This window comes from Mustela putorius, unplaced genomic scaffold, assembly GCF_011764305.1.
Source record: "Mustela putorius furo isolate JIRA1106 unplaced genomic scaffold, ASM1176430v1.1 tig00001584_pilon_pilon_pilon, whole genome shotgun sequence".
In the NCBI taxonomy this organism is placed as follows: Eukaryota; Metazoa; Chordata; class Mammalia; order Carnivora; family Mustelidae; genus Mustela; species Mustela putorius.
In genome coordinates this window covers 593,952-613,661 of record NW_025421806.1, presented here as the reverse complement: position 1 = coordinate 613,661, position 19,710 = coordinate 593,952, and the positions used below count along the sequence as shown (strand labels likewise).

The 19,710-nt window shown below is 46.7% G+C and overlaps 2 protein-coding genes across 11 annotated transcripts in view; both read right to left on the bottom strand.

The window, feature by feature from the left end:
- Nucleotides 1–16: 16 nt before the first annotated feature.
- CUNH9orf24 (chromosome unknown C9orf24 homolog) lies at nucleotides 17–16,533 on the bottom strand. Of its 5 annotated transcripts, XM_045087894.1 has the most exons (9): nucleotides 16,427–16,533; nucleotides 15,938–16,051; nucleotides 15,254–15,362; nucleotides 6,012–6,156; nucleotides 3,617–3,729; nucleotides 2,299–2,374; nucleotides 1,854–2,088; nucleotides 632–718; nucleotides 17–179 (listed from the first exon to the last, which is right to left on the bottom strand). In XM_045087894.1, the coding sequence occupies exons 3-9, from the start codon at nucleotides 15,254–15,256 to the stop codon at nucleotides 74–76; spliced, it is 765 nt and encodes a 254-aa protein (XP_044943829.1). In that variant the 5' UTR covers nucleotides 15,257–15,362; nucleotides 15,938–16,051; nucleotides 16,427–16,533; the 3' UTR covers nucleotides 17–73. The 5 variants fall into 5 exon arrangements, with proteins under 5 accessions (XP_044943829.1, XP_044943830.1, XP_044943827.1 ...); XM_045087895.1 differs by lacking the exon at nucleotides 15,254–15,362 and having other exon boundaries at nucleotides 16,427–16,442; XM_045087892.1 differs by lacking the exon at nucleotides 15,254–15,362 and having other exon boundaries at nucleotides 15,938–16,516.
- A 91-nt stretch (nucleotides 16,534–16,624) lies between these two features.
- FAM219A (family with sequence similarity 219 member A) overlaps nucleotides 16,625–19,710 on the bottom strand; it is a 55,346-nt gene continuing 52,260 nt past the window's right edge. For 4 of the 6 annotated variants that reach the window (XM_045087897.1, XM_045087899.1, XM_004747429.3 and 1 more), the window contains exon 6: nucleotides 16,625–19,522. In XM_045087897.1, the coding sequence (XP_044943832.1) occupies nucleotides 19,364–19,522 (159 nt within the window). In that variant the 3' untranslated portion in view covers nucleotides 16,625–19,363. The remainder of the gene's footprint in view (nucleotides 19,523–19,710) is intronic. The other 2 variants (XM_004747432.3, XM_004747430.3) reach the window with 1 other exon arrangement.

Below are 19,710 nucleotides of genomic sequence, written 5' to 3'. Positions count from 1 at the left end.
GGACACAGGAGGCAGCTTTTGGGGTGAAGAATTTATTTACTGCTGGGCCCCCTTGGCCCCGCCAGCCTGGGCTCTACCAGCAGTAGCAGTCAGGATAGGTTTCAGACACAAACTCAGGGTGGATGACATAGCTGTTTCTCTGGGGGCCACCGGTCTTCTTGAAGTGACTTGTGTCCCATCTGTAGGGAGAAATGGGTCAGCCCTTTTGGACCCTCATAGGTCTGATCCCAATTCTCAATTCTAACTGTATCCCAATATTTTGCCCCTAATATTTACCCCATGCTCCAACACTGACCTTCTGACCTCAGGTTGTACTGTTAAATTTCTGATTCCCAGTACCAGCTCCCTAACATTAATTTCTTATCCTCTATTTTAATCCCTGAACCTAATGCCCTGATCTCTTGACTCTGAGCCCCACTGCCAACCTGTAACCCTTGAAGGCCAGAACCTCAGAGCCCTCTCATGAAGGGTCCTCCATTCCCTTGCCAGCTTTGATGACCCCCATGACACTAGCGCCCCCTGGTGGCATCTTCCGGTCAGTGCGTCGCAGCGGTCAGTTCCCTGCCCCCTCCCACCCCCAACTCGTCCCCGCGTTCCTCGCCGCGCCAAACGCCATTTGGGCCGAACTTACCTAAGGTTGGGACAAGGGTAGTATGACGGCGGGGGAGTTATAACAGCACATTGCATTCCGGGCCGGTGCTCGTAGGGCGATACACTCCTGGAGAAGGAAGTGGTGGGCCCGGAAAGGTAGGGCCTCAAAACCCATACTAAGACCCTGAGCGGAGATCTTCTCCTCGGGCCTCTTGGCCCTTCAAGACCCCATCGAAACATCACCTCTGGGATGACACGTGAAAGTCCCTATCCTCGTTAGGCCTGGTTTGCGCTGCCCAGCTTGGGCTGTGGGAGTACGCTGGATTCTGGGGGTGTCGGGTTCCAAACGTTGAAGAGCTGGGAGCACCGGGGTCCTTTCCATTGAAAGGAAATTATTCCAGCACTAAAGCCATTTCTAAGGCTCAGGCACTTTCTCACTCCCTCCTGCCCTTGTAACAGATGAGACTCAGCCTCACACAATTAATTAGACTTTTTGCCTGGGGAAGGGCGGGGCAAATCTCGGTGGGGTAAGGGCAAGATCTAGGACCCCCTCCCCCGCTTTTCCTCCAGAAGCTTTCTAGACAACTTTGGAGTTCTCCCAGGTTCGGCCTGCCTTGATTGCCACCTGGTGCGGGAAGAGGGTTGCAGCAGAGCTCTCAGGCCTGTTTCCTCAGCAATAACAAACTAGGCTAACTTCAGAGGTGGTGTGGTGTTCTAAGGCCAGGACCCCTTTGGTAATACAGTTACCATTTCCTTGCTCACATCACACCCGGCAAATGACCCTGCCCATGGATGGTGACCCAAGACCCAGGAATAGTGGCCGCTTTTATGAGGACACATTGGCACTCTAGAGGCTAGAACCTGCGTCTCTATGGCTGGGTGTCCAGGTGTAGTGAACAAGGTGTGGGAAGGGGATATGACAGACAAACCACCTTCGGGCCTCCAGAGCTGGGTTGACCTTGAACCCAGTTTGGAAGGGATAGGGCCGGGAACCTGGGGGCATTTTCATGCAGGTTCTCTGGTCTCAGTGGTCTGTTCAGGTCCTGGGGCCGGAGGGCGGGACAGGACAGGGCCTAGTAAGTGGATAGAGGTGGCAGGAGGCACGGTGGGGTCGACACAGAGGCAGAGCACAGCTGGAACTGGTGAGGGTTGGGGTGCGCACAGGTTGGGTAAAGCTGGACTTGCAGGTGGGCGGGGATTGGGGGGTATTATGGGCTTGCTGGGGAGCGGCGCCTGCCTAAGGCAGGAGCAGCCCTGCGAACCTTACAGTCGGCTCTTCTGTGCACAAAGGCCGGAAGCGGCGTTCCGCGCAGGGTGCTCCCGTGACGTAATAGTCCATCCCACGCAGACAGTAGTGGCGGCCAGAGCAAGGGCTTTCATAACCCTGGAAGGGCAGGCGGCCGGGCAGAGGGTCCACACACCCGCACCGGCGCGTGATCTGCGGCAGCGGCTGGTTCCGTGACAGCGAGTTCAGCATGTTCACCACCACCTCGCGCTCTGCACCCACGGACCCAAGCCAGAAAGACCCAGATACAGAGTTACAGGAAAGGGAAGAGACAGAGTCAGAGATAGGAAGAGACGGAAACAAAAGCAGCGACAGATAGAGGAGACAGGGTTACACCCTCTATCTTCGACCTCTGCCTCATTCCCCAGGTGTCATCCCACCGTCCCTCTGGTCTACCCCACTACAGCCCTGCCATCCGTTACCGTAGGCATTGAGTCGTTCTGGCTTAGGAGGGCACGGTAAAGGCATTCCTCGAACAGCTGTCTCCATTCCGGCCTCCTGAAAATGCACACGTGCTATCTCAGACTGACCCAGAAGAGTTCCTCCTTTTGGGGATCCTCCCTGAACACCCAGACCAGTCCCAGGCCGTGTCTTCTCCCGCACTCCAGATGCTCCCCTACTCTCCCAGGCTCTGAGTGTTTTGGGTTGTCACCTGGCAACCAGTACTCCGCCTCCGGGGTGGCGGTGGGGGGATGGGGGGTGGGGGTAGGGGGGAATGGAGGATAGGAAGGGAAGGAAATGGAGCTATAGATGGATGGGGTTTGGACCCTAGGCCTTTGGCACGTTTGCCTCAGCGTTTGCCTTTGATTTTACCTCTCTTTGTCTACCTGACTCCGTAGTTTTGTCTTGGGAGTGTCCCTTACTGGGGAGAGGTAGTGTCAATATTATAATATTGCCTGCCCATCAAAATCACCAGCAGACTTGTGAAAAATCCTAATTCTCGAGAAGTTCTGATTCAAAAGGGTTCGGTCAAGGGGATCAGCCATCAGCTACAGTTAAGAACCTCTGGTCTGTCCTTCGGTCCTCTCAAATTTCCTCTTCCCTCTCTGGCCTGGGCCTGCAGCTGGGCTCCTTCCTATCTCCTTGGAAGACTCTCCTGTATCTCCTGCACTGCCACTGGGTGGCCTTGTTCTCCCTTCTCTTGTCCTAAGATCACAAAGGAGGGAGACTCAACCTCTCATTAATCAGACCATGTTGGGAGGGGCCCCATGGCAAGCTTCAGGAAGGCAGCAAGTCAGGGATGCACACTCTTCGCGTCCCCACAGAGCCCAGCCACAGGCTGGGATCCAGGGGACCCAGGAGCTGTTCATACAGCTCCACTCCTGGGCTCCCCTGTCTCTTAGAAAATACAAACCCTAGTTTCACACTTGAGAAAGAGCCCTGGAGTGTTGTTGGTGGGAAAGGGATGAAGAACCAATGGTGAGAGATCAGTCACTGTGATTTGGAAGTGGAGGGAAATGTATGTTCCAGACCCCAGGCATCTGTGCTGGTCACAGTAGATACCTTTTTTTTTTTTTTTTTAAGATTGTATTTTATTTATTTGACAGACAGAGATCACAAATAGGCAGAACGGCAGGCAGGCAGAGAGAGAGAGAGAGAGAGAATGGAGGAAGCAGGCTCCCCACCAAGCAGAAAGCCCGACGCGGGGCTCGATCCCAGGACCCTGGGATCATGACCCAAGTCGAAGGCAGAGGCCTTAACCCACTGAGCCACCCAGGCGCCCCTGGTCACAGTACATACCTTAGGTAGCCGGGGAAGGCATGTGGTATATTTGTTCCAGCCGGTGCAGTTGTAAGGTCCCATCCTCCATGTGTTATACCGGTCACCACATAGGTAGTATGGGGTCCATTTGTCTATTCGATCATGGGGATGGAAGCACAAGATATTGTTATTCCTCATTCTACCCCAGGATCTGTGACTCCATAGATGTTTCTCCTCTGATCCCCAGCATAAAACTAGACTCTTACTAATATCCCTCAGGCCAGTCAAGTCCAGCCTTGGCCCAGATTTACACACTGAGATGCAGCCCATTTCTCACCTAGGGCAAGTTTCTGAGTGGGGTCTGAATCCTTTGAGATGATCACTTTGCATCCTGGCATCAACCTCTCTGAATTAGCCAACCCTAAAATGGATTCTCTTCCTATTTCCTCCCTCTTATTTTCCACATCCAGGTTCCAAAGTTTGCTTATTCTGCCTCCTTAAAATCACTTGAATCTATCCTCTCTTCTAGTCACCCCTGTATCTCTGCGGTGCCATAACAAGAAGACAATAACATATGTCGTGGTTAATAAAATGGGCTTCACAGACATTTGGTGTTCAAATCTCAGCTCTGCCAAATAGCTCTGTATGACCTTGACTGAATGAATTAATTTCACTGTGTCTCTGCCTCCTCAGTTTTAAAATGGGAGTAATAGTATTATTTACCTCATAGGACTGTTGTGAGATTTAAATGAGTTCATACATGTAAAACACTTAGAACAATGCCTGGCACGTAGAAAACCGTTATTACTATGGGCCTACTAACTTCCCTACCTCCTTTTGAAATTTTACAATTTAATCTCTACACAGATTTTCACAAATGAAAATCTGATCAAGACACCTCCTTACTTAAAATCCTCCAAAGCCCTACCCATCCAGTCGTCTAAGTCTTTCCTGAAGACCCTCCATGATCTACTACCCTAACAGTCTGAAAGAACACACATGCAAGACACTAGGAAAGGAGGTCTAGGAGCCCTAGAGGAAGAGCAGGTGTGTTTATGTGTGGGGCAGGGTGTTGAGATTTGGAGTTCTGTATTGGTAAGTTGGACATATTAAGTATTAGGTGTTTGAGGACATTCAGGTAAAGTTGACTATAACTCAGATGGAGAGTGGAATTCTAGGAAGAAGTCAAGGGTAGAAATAAAGACTTAGAGTTGTCAGTTAAGACACTGGTTAGATAAAATGGTCTCAGAAGAGGAATAAGGAGAGAAGAGAGCTCAGATTAGCACCCTGAGGAACCCTGCATTTCCAGAATGGGGGGAGAAGAAACCCAGGGAATGGAGGTATCAGAGAAGCTGAAGAAGGAGTATCAAGAAGTAGAGGGCACTTGAGTGGATCAGATAGTTAAGCGTTTGCCTTTAGCTCAGGTCATGATCCTGGAATCCCAGAATCGAGTCCTGCACTGGGTTCCCTGCTCAGTGGGGAGTCTGCTCCTCCCTCTGCCCTTCACCCCTCTGTTGCTCTTTCTGTCTTCCAAACAAACAAACAAACAAATAAAATCTTTAAAAAAAGAAGTAGAGTGGTCAGAGAGTGAAATTCATAATGTAAGGCTCATAAGGCTCATAAGTCTCATGGATATGGTAATTAGAACTACACAAGAGCAGTTTTAATGTTTGAATGTAGGAGATGAAGACTCCCAATTTCAATTGGATAAGTATTTATCATCATTTGATTCAATAAACACTTATGAGGCCTGGTTATACTAGATGGAGGGGCACAGCTATAAATAAGAAACAACTCTGCTCTTTCGGAATGTATAGTGAGACATCACAAACACCTAACCAAATGGGAAAGATAATTTCTCATAAGGTGTAACAAGGAGTGAGGATGTAGAGACAGTGATATAGACGATGTTTCTAAGAATCTTGGCTGTGAAGGGGAGGAACAAGAGAGAATTTTTAGGCAGGAAGGGGTTAGAAAAGGTTTCCAGGTCAAGGGGAAGGAGGTGAGGTGGGCAGAGAGATGTAGGAGAGATGGAGAAACTGGTGAAACAGGGTCACTAAGAAGATGGGAAAAGATGGCCCTGGAATATACCTGGAGGAATTTGTTTCGAAGAGGTTAATACTCCCTCCATCTCTCTAGGGACAGGAACCAAGCCTCTTCCAGTTCTTTGGCACAAATAGGGAATTCCCAAAGGGGAGGGCCTAGATCTCCTCCTCCAGGGTCAGGGTTAGGGTCAGATCAGATGGTTGGGAGTCAAGCTGAAGTGGAGGTGACTGGAGAAGCCCAAATTATGGATGGGGATAAAGTTGATATGGGATCAGGGTGGAGGTCAGGATTCAAGTTGGGATCAAGTTAAGGGTCATTGTTGAAGTCCCTGAGTAGGGTCATTATTACGTAGTAGGGTCATTATTATGTAGGTAAGGAGAGGTCCTACCTTCCTCTTGACAGAGCCAGTATTTTTCAGGAAAGTAGGGGTGGCCTGATATAGAACCCTTATAGCTGTAGTTCTGCACGGCACATTTGACCATCTTCTGCAGGGCTTCAGGATCCACGTGGCGCTGCATGGTCTGAGTCAGGCCCTGGGCAAGGGGAGAGGAGAGGAAATGACTAGGTGCCTAAAGACCCCATGTCCCGCTGGACCCAGATCCAGCGCCTATTGAGAAAGCCCAGTTGGGTGTCTTCCCTATGTCAGAGGTATCCCCATGCCAGTCTTGGCCCCCTCTGCATAGTTCTTTGTTTGAATCACACTTTCTTCCTTTCTTTCTATCTAAGGCTAGGGCTTGGAGACAGGAATTTGTCCTGAGTGCTTTTCTGATGTTCTCATTTCTGTCCTTTCCTTGACTGGGACCTCTTTAAGGACAGAGCTGGATGTTCCTGTTTTCTTGCAGACTGTGCTATCTGGGAGCAGAGCCTGGGTCTCCCCAAACAGACCAACAAGCCCCTGGTATAACCTGGAGCCTCAGGAAAGGCTGGCTGCCTGGGAGCCAGCTACCTGATGCAGGTGTTTTGGGAGGGAGTGCTTTCTGGGAATTTGGCACCTTGAAGGAGATGAATGATGTGGCCGGAGGGAAACCTAATTTTAAATCTGACTCCAGCCTCACCCTGACTCTACTGTGGCTCTGATCTTGACACCAATATCACCCTTGACCCTGACACTCACTTTGCCCTGGTGCTTATCCTACCCTGACCTTTTTCCTAATCTTGGTTCAGGCCCTGGTTTCCTCTGCTTCTTGGAGATTACCTTGTCTTATTTCCTTCAATCTCTTTTTGAGCTAGATCTGCAGAATTCCTGATTAAGACCTACCTCTGGAGCTCCCTTGTCCCTCAGCTTAGGGAAGAATGTCTCATTGTAAACCAATAGATCTCTGCACGCAGCTGATTTGAATATATAATGCTGCCATATAACGCACCAATATATAATGCTACCCCAATTCTGGGTCACAGGGGTGGGACACCCAGCAAAGTCAGAGACTAGAAAGGACTTCCTCATAGTGGACAGCAAGGAGCTGGGATCATGACACTGCTGCCCACATTTCCCCCTTATGAGCTGAAGAGCAAAGGCTTCTCCTGGCCAAGATGAGACCTGGTACCCCTACTGCCCTCAAAGCCCCCCCCCCCAAGGGTTTCTTGGATCTCTGTGCCCAGCTGAGGTTTTGTTTTGTGGGCAGATCCTGCACAGTTATATTCCATATGGGGGAAAGAGCCACATGACTTGGCATTCCCTTGACCTTTACACACACACACACACATCTCCAGTCATTTAGGAGAACTCATAGATGTCATCAATTTTCCCCTTAGAAGCTTTCCTCACATGTCTCTATCTTTGATTGTCTGCTCATGGTTTATGAGTCAGAAACTAAAAAAGCTTATTGGAGGGTGCCTGGGTGGCTCAGTGGGTTAAAACCTCTGCCTTCAGCTTGGGTCATGATCCCAGGGTTCTGGGATCGAGCTCTGCATTGGGCTCTCTGTTCAGCAGGGAGCCTGATTCCTCCTCTCTCTCTGCCTGCCTCTCTGCCTACTTGTGATTTCTGTCTGTCAAATAAATAAATAAAATCCTTAAAAAAAAAAAAAGCTTATTGGAGGCTTTGAGGTGTGGGTGGGTTTTGTCAACCAGGAGCATCATTGTAGGGTGGTCTGGCAAACTATTTTTGTTAAATTCTGTCAGTATCTCTACGTCTTCCCTCTTGAGCTGATCAGATCCTTCAGAAGAGACTTTCAGTCTTTGGCCTACAGGTAGTGGCCTGGCTGCCAGTGTTCTGAGAATCTAGTGGAGAAGAGAGGTGGGGGGGGGTTGGCATTCAGTATGTGGAGGTTCACTTGTTTTCACTATGGTACCCTGCCCTCAGATGGGCCTGATAGCCCCAGTCCTGAGATCCTCACCAAAAAATTAGCCTTCTGATTTTTGCAGAGATGGGGCAAGCAGTCACTCCACAGCATGGAATAGAAGAGGGAATTAGTGGGTTTAACTGCTTTTAAAATATATATATTATTTATTTGAGAGAGAGACAGAGAGAGAGAGCGTGCCCATGAGCAGGAGGGTGGGGATGGAAATGGGAGGGGGGAGCAGGGAGCAGAGGAAGAGCCAGACAGACTCCTCTCTGAACAGGGAGTTGGATGGGGGGCTTGATGCAATGTGCGGCTCAGTTGAGGGGCTGGATCCCAGGACCCCAAGATCATGACGTGACCTGAAGGCAGTTGCTTACCAACTGAGCCACCCAGGCACCCCGGTTTAATTGGTTCTTAAACAGCTTTCAAATCATCCTTATTTTATTTTATTTATTTATTTGTTTTTTTTAAGATTTTATTTATTTATTGACAGACAGAGATCACAAGTAGGCAGAGAGGCAGGCAGAGAGAGAGAGAGAGAGAGAGAGGGAAGCAGGCTTCCCACGGAGCAGGGAGCCTGATGCGGGGCTTGATCCCAGGACCCTGAGATCATGACCCGAGCCGAAGGCAGCAGCCCAAACCACTGAGCCACCCAGGCGCCCCAAATCATCCTTATTTTAGCTGTGGTCCTCTCCTATCTTCAGTTCCAGAGAAGTCCAGTATTACCAATTCCTGAGCCTTTATGAAAATTCTGCAATTTTAAGTTGAATCATGTCCTGTGTTTCCCACTGCTGGCTTTGGATTCAGCTTTCTACTTAATTGATTGTACTACTTAGTTGATTGTACTTTCTAGCTTCTGAAATTTTGTGGCCATTGTCCTTTCTTTCCGACTAGTCTTGTGAGTTTGTGTCAAATATCCATTTACAGGAGTTTTAGAGGGTTTCAGGAGAGAGTCCAAATACATATGTTCAATTTCAACCTGGAAAATTATAGTTATATTCTTTATACTAATCCTTTGTCAATTACATGTTGCAAATACCTTTTCTCAGTTTGTGGCTTGTATCTTCATTTCCTTTATAGTGTCTTTTGATGAAAAGAACTTCTTAATTTTAACATATGTGAATTTATTAATCTTTTCTTTTATGTAATACTTTTGTGACTTGTTTAATAAATACAACCATAGTCTCAGATAATAATGTCCTATATTTTCTTCTAAAAGGAAATAGTTTTATTTTCCATAGTTAAATCTTTAATCTATCAGGAGTTGCCATTGGTGTGAGTTAGGGATCAGTTTTCTTTTTATCGATCTGGATAACCAACTGTCCCATTGAATAGTCTATCACCCCCTGCACCCTTCCCCTGCCCCCCGCACCAATATATAATGCTACCCCAATTCTGATGTATCTTTTCCCATAGCTTTACTTTCAATCATCTTTGTTGTATATTGTTCCATGTATATATGGCCCCATATCTGGTCTGTTTTATTCTCTATTAATCAGTTTGGCTATTCCTATAGTAATACTATATTTTATAAATGTTAGTCACCCTTCCTACATGCATGTTATACATGTTTATTTTATTTTTTAAAAATTTTATTTATTTGATAGAGAGATCACAAGTAGGCAGAGAGGCAGGCAGAGAGAGGTGGGGGAAGCAGGTTCCCTGCTGAGCAGAGAGCTTGTTGTGGGGCTCGATCCTAGGACCCTGGGATCATGACCTGGGCCGAAGGCAGAGGCTTAACCCACCCAGGTGCCCCTATACCTGTTTATTTTTTAAGCAAAATTTTATATTATCCATATACTTTTATACACATTATTATATTCCTACTGATCTTTTTGTTGACAATCATATAGAGGTTTGTGTGTGTGTGTATATGCATTTGTTTTTTTTAATTATGCTTCCCGGGGCACCTGTCACCTCATTTGGAAGAGCATGTGGCTCTTGATCTTGGGGTCATGAGTTTGAGCCCCTATTGGGTGTAGAGAGTACTTAAAATGAATAAATAAATTAAAACTTAAAAATAATTATGTTTCCTAAATATTTACTGTTGAGGTAAAGAAACGTGATTGGCTTTTATCTTATATTCACCCAACTTTCTAAATTCTTATTCTAATACTTTGTAGATGCTATGTACACAACTGTATTATCTGTGATAGTAAGTTCTTTGTATTCCTTTCTTACCCTTTTATCTTACATAATATTGTTTTCCAAAATACAACTTATCTGATATTTTTTTCTAAATTTTGGCACTTTTCTTAATTTAACAAATGAAAATCACAAGTATTTTCCATTGACATTGGTTGTTTAAATTTACCAATTTCTCACATTTACCAATTTCTTAGCTCACCATTCCTTCTTGAATCTCAGATTTTCCTTTTGTGATCAAAAGGAAAATCTTCCTTCTCCCCAGAGTAGATCCTTTAGAAGTTCCTTTGTTATAGGTCTGATGGTAGTGAACATTTCTATTTTGTTTGCCTGTAAAGACTTTATCTTTCTTTTGTTCTTGAAAGAAAGACACTTTGGGTGCCTGGGTGGCTCAGTCAGTTGAGTGCCTTCAGCTCAGGTTGTGATCTGGAAGTCCTGGGATCCAGCCCTGCTTCAGGCTCCCTGCTCAGTGGGGAGTCTGCTTCTCCCTCTCCCTCTGCCCCTTCTCCCTGCTCTTGCTCTCTCTCAAGTAAATAAGATCTTTAAAAAATAAAGAAAGGAAGGAAGAACCTTTGAAAATGATTCTTCTCTGCCTGTTTTTAAGGTTATCTCTTAAGCTGGTGTTGGGTAGTTCCACTGTGAGTTACTTACATGTGAAATTCCTATTTATTCTTATCTGTGGATTCATTTCTTTTATTAGTTCTGGAAAATTTGGTGCCTTTTTATCTTCAGATATTGCCTGTTCTTTCTGCTTTTTCCTTTTGGGACCCTGAATAGATGTGTAGGAGACCGTCTCCTTCTGTCTTTCATATTGCTTAATGTTTCTTTCATATTTTTTAACCACTTGGTCTCTGTGCTGCATTCTGGGAAATGTCTTTTGCTCTTTCATTTCACTAATGCTCTTTTTTTTTTAGTTTTTATTTTAATTCCAGTTAGTTAACATAGAGTTTTATTAGTTTCAGGTGTACAATATAGTGATTCAACACTTCCATACATCACCCAATGCTCATCACTAGTGCCCTCCTAATCCCCATCACCTATTTCACCCATCCCTCCCACCCACCTCCCTTCCAGTAACCATCGGTTTATTCTCTACATTTAAGAATCTGTTTCTTGATTTGTTTCTCTCTTTCTCCCTTTTTGTTTTAAGATTTATTTATTTATTTGAGGGAGAGAGAGAACATGAGCAGGAGGGAAGGGCAGAGAGAGAAGGAGAAACAGATTTCACTGCTGAGCAGGAAGCCTGACATGGGGCTCAATCCTAGGACTCTGGGATCATGACCTTAGTCAAAGGCAGACACTTAACCAATTGAGCCACCCAGGTGCTTCTTGTGTCTCTTTTTCCCTTTGCTTTTTTGTTTCTTATATTTCATATGTGTGAAATCATATGGCGTTTGTCTTTCTCTGGCTTGTTTCATTTAGCATTATACTCTCTTGCTCCGTCCTTGTTGTTGCAAATAGCAAGATTTCATTCTTTTATGGCTGAATAATATTCCATTGTATACATACACACCTCACCTTCTTTATTCTTTCATCTGTCAATGGACACTTGGGCTGCTCCCATATCTTGGCTACTGTAAATAATGCTGCTATGAACATAGGGGTTCATGTATCCCTTTGAATTAGGGTTTTTGTGTTCTTTGGGTAAGTACCTAGTAGTGTGATTGCTGGATTGTGGGGTAGTTCTATATTTAACTTTTTGAGGAAACTCCATACTGTTTTCCAGAGTGGCTGTACCAGTTTGCATTCCCACCAACGGTGTAAGAGGGTTCCCCTTTCTCCATATCCACACCAACACCTGTTGTTTCTTGTGTTGCTGATTTTAGCCATTCTGACAGGTGTGAGGTGATAGCTCTTTGTAGTTTTATTTGCATTTCCCTAATGGTAAGTGATGATGAACACCTTTTCATGTGTCTGGTGACCATCTTTATATCTTCTTTGGAGAAATATCTGTTTATATCTTCTGCCCATTTTATTTATTTGAGAAAGAGAGAGAAAGAGCATGGGGGGAGGCAGAGGGAAAGAGAATCTTAAGCAGACTCCCCCTGCCCCCCCAGCACACAGCCTGATGCAGAGCTTGGCCTCACGACCCTGATATCGTGACCTGAACCAAAATCAAGAGTCAGACACTTAAGTGATTGAGCAACCCAGTTGTCCCTCTTCTATCCATTTTTAAAGTTGGATTATTTGTTTTTTGGGGTGGTTGAGTTTTATATGTTCTTTATATATTTTGAATACTAACCCTTTATTGAATATATCATTTGCAAATATCTTCTATCATTCCCTATGTTGCCTTTTAGCTTTGTTAGTTGTTCCCTTTGCTGTGCAGAAACTTTTTACTTTGATATAGACTAATAGTTTACTTTTGATTTTGTTTCCCTTGCCTCAGGAAACATATCTAGAAAAAAGTAGCTTCTGCCAATGCCGAAGAGGTTAACAATATTTGTTCTTCCAATCCATGAGCAAGGAATGTCATTCCATTTCTTTATGTCATCTCACTGACACTCTTAAACTGTGTCTAATCTGCCCTTTGACCCATCTACTGAGATATTGTTTTTTTTTTTTTTAACGATTTTATTTATTTATTTGTAAGGGAGAGAGAACAAGCGAGCACAGGCAGACAAAGAGGCAGGCAGAGGCAGAGGGAGAAGCAGGCTCCCCGCCGAGCACGGAGCCCGATGCGGGACTCGATCCCAGGACCCTGGGATCATGACCTGAGCCGAAGGCAGCTGCTTAACCAACTGAGCCACCCAGGCATCCCGAGATATTGGTTTTAACACATATGTTTTTTATTCCTAAAATTTCTATTCTTTTTTGTTTTTTTTACATTTGTCTGGTCTTTAAATATAATCACTAGTTGTTTGCTCATTTTGATAATTTCATTTTATTTTTAAAAATCATAGTAATTATTTTGTATTCTTTAACTGTTAACTCTAATATCTGAAGTCCTTAGAGATTTTAGTCTGCTATTCCTGCTGACTGTCATATGGTGGTTTGTTTCCCTGTATCTCTTATTGCGAACTCAGATTTGATTGGCCTTACTCTGAAGCATACTTGGAAACCTACATTAAGGGTATTTTCTACTACAGAGGATACACATTCATCGTGTGTGTGTGTGTGTGTGTGTGTGGTGGGGGCAGGGAGCCAGAGCACTAAACTTTCTGGGTTATTTTCAAGTGTAAGAATCAGTTTCTTCACCTCATTTAAGGCTTAAACTCCTGCTTGTAGTGCTGATATTGGCATTCACTCTCAGGGCATCCTAAGTATACTTACCATGCACCTCCATGAGAGTCCAGAAAAAAAATTTAATTTTTATGCAAGACCTAGTTGTTTTCAAGCAGGAGGGCACTTGAGAATTTCTAGATCAGCATACTGTCAGAAGCAGAAGCCTTTCCTTCATTCTTAATCCCACTGCTGTCTGGCTTTCACTCCTTTCGACTCACCGAACCTGTCTGGCCAGATTGCTAAAGGTTACTACATCCAAGAGATCAAGGTCTGTGTTGACATTTGACATTGACCTTTGTCTAAAATGCGGTCTTTGTTGGTTTCTCTTTGATTTTTCTCCTATCACCCTGTCTCCTCTTGTGGCTCTTCCTTTACTTACCTCTTAAATAATCTGTATTCTCCAAAGTCCATCCTTGACCTCTTTCTTGTTTTTTCTTGGCAATTTCATACATTCCTACGACTTTAGCTACCGCCTATATGTTGATGATTTCAAAATCTGTATCCGTAGCCCAGCCCCTTTCCCTTTGCTTCAGATAAGTATATTCAACCACCTACCAGATATCTCCTGTTCATCCTTGAATATTTTTGTCCCAAAAGGAACTCCAAATATTTTTCTAATCTGCAATTCCAAATCTCAGAACTACTGTTCCTCTAGTTGCCAGAGCCCTAAACCCAGGAGTCATCCTAATCTGTCCTCTCTTCTTTATACCTAGATGGTGACCGAGATCTATCTCTTCAAGATCTATCTACTTCTTAAAATTCCCTCCTATTGAATGTCAAAAAACATCCAGGCACTCTCATATTTTTCTGGTGGGCATGTAAATTATTATAACTCTTTTTATAGCAGTTTGAAGTGTGTGTCAAAAGTCTTCAAAGTGTGCATATCCTTTCTCCCAATACTTTTTCATGTCTAGTAGTTTGTCCTAAGGAGATAGTTGATGTCTACGGATATACACAAATGATTACACTAGCAATATTTTGTAAAGAATCTAAATTTCCAATAAGATTCCTTAAACATATTTTGGTACATTCATAAAATAAGATACCATAGTCATTAAAAGGACAGTATAGAGTATTTTTCCACAAAAAATGTACCCGATATGTGGTTATATGCAAAGAGTAAGATTCAAAGTGTTAGTAGACAATGTGATGCCATTTTCATAAAAAATGTTTGCTTCCTAAAAAGGCATATACTAATAAATTAACAATGGATGGGGTGCCTGGGTGGCTCAGTGGGTTAAGCCGCTGCCTTCAGCTCAGGTCATGATCTCAGGGTCCTGGGATCAAGTCTCTGCTCAGCAGGGAGCCTGCTTCCCTCTCTCTCTCTCTGCCTGCCTCTCTGTCTACTTGTGATCTCTCTCTGTCAAATAAATAAATACAATCTTTAAAAAAAAAATTAACAATGGATAATTTGGGTAGTGAGATCATAGGACTTTTTCCTTTGTGCTTCTCTGGATTATCTGAGCTATTATCTCAGATATCAGTTATCTGAAATTATTCTGCATTGAGCATCTATTTATTTTATAATTATAACCATTATTTAAAAGGTTCTCTCCTAGTCAAAAGATTCCCTTTTCACTGCCACAGTCTCTCCTTATCTATCACCTACACCTTTCTCCCTTATCCTTCACCACCTCACAGGCTTCCTGCCCTGAGCCCCAGCCCCTCCAGTCTCCTGCCAACTGTGGCTCCTCTCACCATTGGGCCAGTCTCTCCCTCTGCTCCAGTTCTTAATTCCTGGAGGATCTCTGTCCCTAAGCTGCCCTTTCCCCTGACTCTTCTCTGTTGGAAGCCTCCTCCCTCAGGATCTCTTAGTAGACCTGCCCTTCGAGAACCAGGAACGCTCTCTCTTTTCCAGCTCTTGTACCGGTACATCCACTGGGCGACCCTATTTTGTTCACTTGTCTGAGAGCTCTTCACAGGCATGGCCTGGCCTTTCTTTTTGTATCTGCATTGTGCCTGGCACGTGTAGATACTCACCATTTGCTGGACGGTACACACAGATAAATTCCGTTAGGCAGAGTCACAAGTAGACTCACAGATCTTGTCTCCATTTTGTGAAAGCTGCACAGACCCCTTGGTCACTCACCTTTAAGTACAGACATATAGACACAAGGAGACTGTGATATATATGCATGTAAACATCCCTATAGCACCTTCTCTGGCATATCTCACAGGCAGCCTCAGGGCCTTTGCATTTTCTGGTCACTCTGCCTGGAACCCTATTCTGTCAGCTCTTCACAGGGCTAGTTCTCTCATATCTTTCTGATCTCTGCTTGATGTCACTGTAAGAGAGGGGTCTTCCGTGGCCTTCCTATTTAAGTAGCTCTGCCTGGTTAGTTTCCATTTCCATTACTCTGTTTATTTCCTATACAGCATTTTGGATAATTTATAAAACTTGTTTATTTCTTGGTAATTATCTATCTCTTTCCACCACCTGCCCTGGTGGAGTAGGAGGGCACCATGAGGACAGACTATTGTACTATTTTATATATTATAAATTCCATGCCTAGGCAAATGAATAAATACATGCATTGTGTGCACATGTGCACACACACACACAGATACAAATAATTACAAACACATAACAACCACCACACACTACCATCATTCAGACACACATGACCATACCCTGGCCTGCCCACCCTCCCAGTCTCTACTTACCGGTGTCACAAACTTGTTGGCTTCCCAGGCCCACAGAGGTGGGTCTTTATAGACCTCCTTGATAGAGGTAGGAGCCCTGTAGGAGTCACTGTAGGTGCTGATGGGGGTCTTGGTCTTGCGGGAGAAGAGGAACATAGTGAGGTCTAGGAGATGCTGTGGAGGTCTTTACCTACCAAGGGCTCTGTGAGACATCAGTGACAACCCTCACTGCCAGAAAGCCTACACCTCCAGCCTGGCAGGTGTCCCTTAGCTGCTGTGACCCCCTCCTATAGAGGATCTCTCAGTTGCCCTCCCTCACAAACTTCCAGCTCCTACCCTACCCTGTTTCCCCCTCTAGGATGGGCACCACCCATTATGATATCACCTGGCTCAGCCCCATCCCTGGGGAGGTGAGAAGATCCAATTCCCACCCTACCCCCAGCCTCTTCCTGCCTCAAGCCTCTCAAAAGATTCCAATTTCCAAGAGTGCAGAGGGTCCCTGGAGATCACCTAGGCCAAACTCCTCGCTTTGATGAAGAGAAATGGAGGTTCTGAGGCATCAAGTGACTTGTCCAGGGTCAGTGGCAGGCCTGGCCTGGGAACCCATGAGTGGAAGCAGAGTGAAATATGTATCCAGAGAATCAGTTCTCTCCCCTTCCCAGCCCACCTGCCCCTTGCCCACGACCCAGGTAGGGAGTTGAGGCTGGCTTGTTTGATGCTTTTAATATCATTATTTGTGTTACACGATACACAACCAAGGATGATGGTCAATACTGCGATGGAAATGTTAAAAAAAATATTATACACGGCTCATGTCTTCCACACACCTTCCTGGAAATAAATTAGTGAGCACGGAGAAACCTGGCTGGTTGGCAGCCAGAGCTGAGGGTAGAGGGAGTGTTAAGGCAGTATCTACAAGGGGGAAGGATGACGGGGTTGGGGGGGGGGCAAGCTAAGGCCTCCATTCCACCCCTCCAACATCCCAGACAGGAAAGGAGGGACCCACACACTCTCCTAGACCCAGAAGATGCTGGCTACCAGCTTCCTACTTCTCTCCACTTGTACACTGCCTCAGTTAGAAGCCCTTGCCTGCCAGGGAACTATGTGTCCTGTGGGTAGGGTGCCTCAGGGCCAGAGAGGTTGAGCAGTGGGCCAGTCATAGAGCAAGTCAGCAGCAAAGGCAGTAATCTAAATGAGCCCTCGTGGGGGCCCTGCCCGGAAGAGAGGAGGTACCCATGTTCTAGAAGGGTAAGTCAGGGAGCCCAGGGTAATGATAGTAGTGGTAGGAAGCTTGACTATGGGGCCCAGCTGATGGGATGGGGATGCTGACCAGGGTGGCAGAGAGAGATTCAGATGGGAGCCAGTATGGATCTTGTAGGCCCTGCAGGTGCCTTCTTTGTCCCTGCCTTCCTTTGACATTTTCTACTCACCTAACCAGGGTCCCTGCACTCGAGGAAGTAGGAGAAGGTGGAGGAACTGAGGGTAGAAAGCTGCACCTCAAAACTTTGGAGCTGGCAGCCTGGGGGTGTGGTGTGTGGAGAGGGGTTACCCTTCTCAAGCTAGCAGCCTTATTCTCTCTTCTCACTACCCTCCCCTCCTTTCAGCTCCCCTCTCCCAGGAATGGCAGCCAGGGAGTGGGCTGTGCGGGTGTCCTCTGCACACTTGCAACACATAAGTGGTATATATGAGAGTGGGTACACCAGCGTGTGTGGGCTTTCAGCATGGAGGAATGGGGAGTGTACACCCTGGTCCTGGGATATGGGGTTTGTGAGGCATAAGACCTGAGCAGTCTTAGGCTCTCTGTGCTTTCGTGTTTCTTCACATGAGGCAGGTCTCTATTGCCTAGTTCAGGGGCAGGGGGCTTGGTCACCTCCTCCCTCTTATTTTCATCCTCAGCTTTTCTGTTCTCCCCCCTCCCCGCCCCAGCAGCAGCAGCAGCAGCAGCAGCATACGCACTCTGACTCCCAGATGCCACACAGAGCTACACACACAACATATACTCCCCTCCCCACATACATGTTCATGGAATACACATGTATTCCCATATAGATCCCAAACACACACAGGTCCCTTAGGAACTTCCCCTCTCCTTTCCACAGAGAAACAGAACTCAGGAAGCCCCACAGGTGTATTCAGACACACGAAGACCTGCCTACACACCTCCACAGAAATTCCTATGAAGAAATTCCTTCGTTTGAAAAGACCTTAAGAGTAATTTCAGACCCTGCTCATTTTATAGTTGAGGAAACTGAAGCCCAGAGAACACAAGTGCTTGTTGAGATCATGGAGAGAGTGCTAGCATGAGGGCCACAACTCAAGCTTCTGACTCCTAGGCCAGGGCTCGCAGCCCACTGCTGAGCAGCCTCATGTCACTAAGAGACCACACAGTCACTTTCCCGCTATGCACGTCCATGAAGAAATAGACACCTGGAGAGACAGGCCCAACACACAGACATAGACACATACCCTGACAGCCTCACACACACATACACACACATTCCGCCAAGTTCTCCCTACCATACACATGCTACCACTGTTTTTTCCTAAGCTTGCCTCCTTGAAGATTCTTGTGGAGAAGTGGTATCTGGGATCTAGGGCTAGAGAGAGATGGGAATGCGGCTTTCAAGGCCAGCCCTACCTCCTGCTTCCATCCTAGGATGGAAACCAATGAACAGAAATGTGGGGGGTGGGAGGAGCTGGCAGAGAAATAGATGCATTGGTTGGGGGTGGGTGAGGATAGATCATATCACCCCAAACTGGTCTGTCTCCAAGGCCCACCTTACCCTTCTCCACAACCCAGAGAGCAAGGAAGGGGGTGAATGGGGCAAAGAAGAGGAAGAAGGCAGTGATTCTATGGAGGGGGGCAGTATCCCACTGGGCAGCTTTGCCAGGCTTCCCATCTGGAGAGGAGGGGAAAACAAATAGTTATATGGGCCGGCAGGGGGCGTGTGGAGGGGGCTCTGAGGTGCTGGGCCCTGCTCCCACTGCCCTGGGTCTTTCTCCCTCCCAGCCCCCTTTCCTTTTCAGGCTGGAGCTGGGGGGCTCATGGCTTTGCTGGGGTGAGGCTAAGCCCCTGGCTTTGTGATCCCTACCCCACTCATTAGTGTTAGCCTCCCTGCTGTCTAGTCCTTCCTCTCCCCTCTGGACAGCAGCTTTGGGGAGAGGGGCAGGGTATTGGGCATGGTCCCCCAAGTAACTGAACAAACAGCCCCCGCCGCTCCTCAGCCCCCGGGGTGGAGAAAGACCCGGTTTTGGTTTCTCCGGCTCCATGAACACACAGAGGTACACGTCCTACCATAGGAGGAAGCAATGACTGTTACGAGGTTGGCGGCTGTAGGGGGCACGGGGGCCGGGGGCAGGCGGACGAGCTGGGGAGGGGTTGGCCCCCGCCCTGTCCGACCTGGCCCACGGGGGCCCTGCCCCAGGCGGCCGCAATGGCCCCACCCGCTACTGAATGTGGCAGGCAGTGGAGGACGTGGCCTGGCAGCACATGCAGGTGGGGTTCACAGACTTGGGGGGGATGAGGTCCAGGTCCTCGTCGTCAGGGATCTCGTCTAACCGGTAGCCGTCCTTCAGCAGCTGGATGTTCAAATCTTGGTTGATCTGCTGTAGACAAAGGGGAGGGAGGTCAGGCTCGGGGCAATCCGGAGGTACCACCCACACCCAGGTGGCACCCCCACTCAGTCCGATCACGGGTTACTGAAAGGCCAAGCTCTGCCTCTTCTTAGGCCCCAGCCTCAGTTCTGGCCTCACTTCCTTACAGGTGCATCCCTGAGGCCTCACCTCTCTACAAA

Bases quoted from the DNA above. Each gene is read 5' to 3' on its own strand.
- CUNH9orf24 (XM_045087892.1), bottom strand. From the start codon at position 16,072: ATGTTCCTCTTCTCCCGCAAGACCAAGACCCCCATCAGCACCTACAGT. The intron at 6,157-15,937 runs GTAAGTAGAGAC...CCCCTTGCCCAG, and splicing joins CCAACAAGTTTGTGACACCG to GGCCTGACTCAGACCATGCA. The intron at 719-1,853 runs GTTCGCAGGGCT...TTCCTTCTCCAG, and splicing joins ACAGAAGAGCCGACTGTAAG to GAGTGTATCGCCCTACGAGC.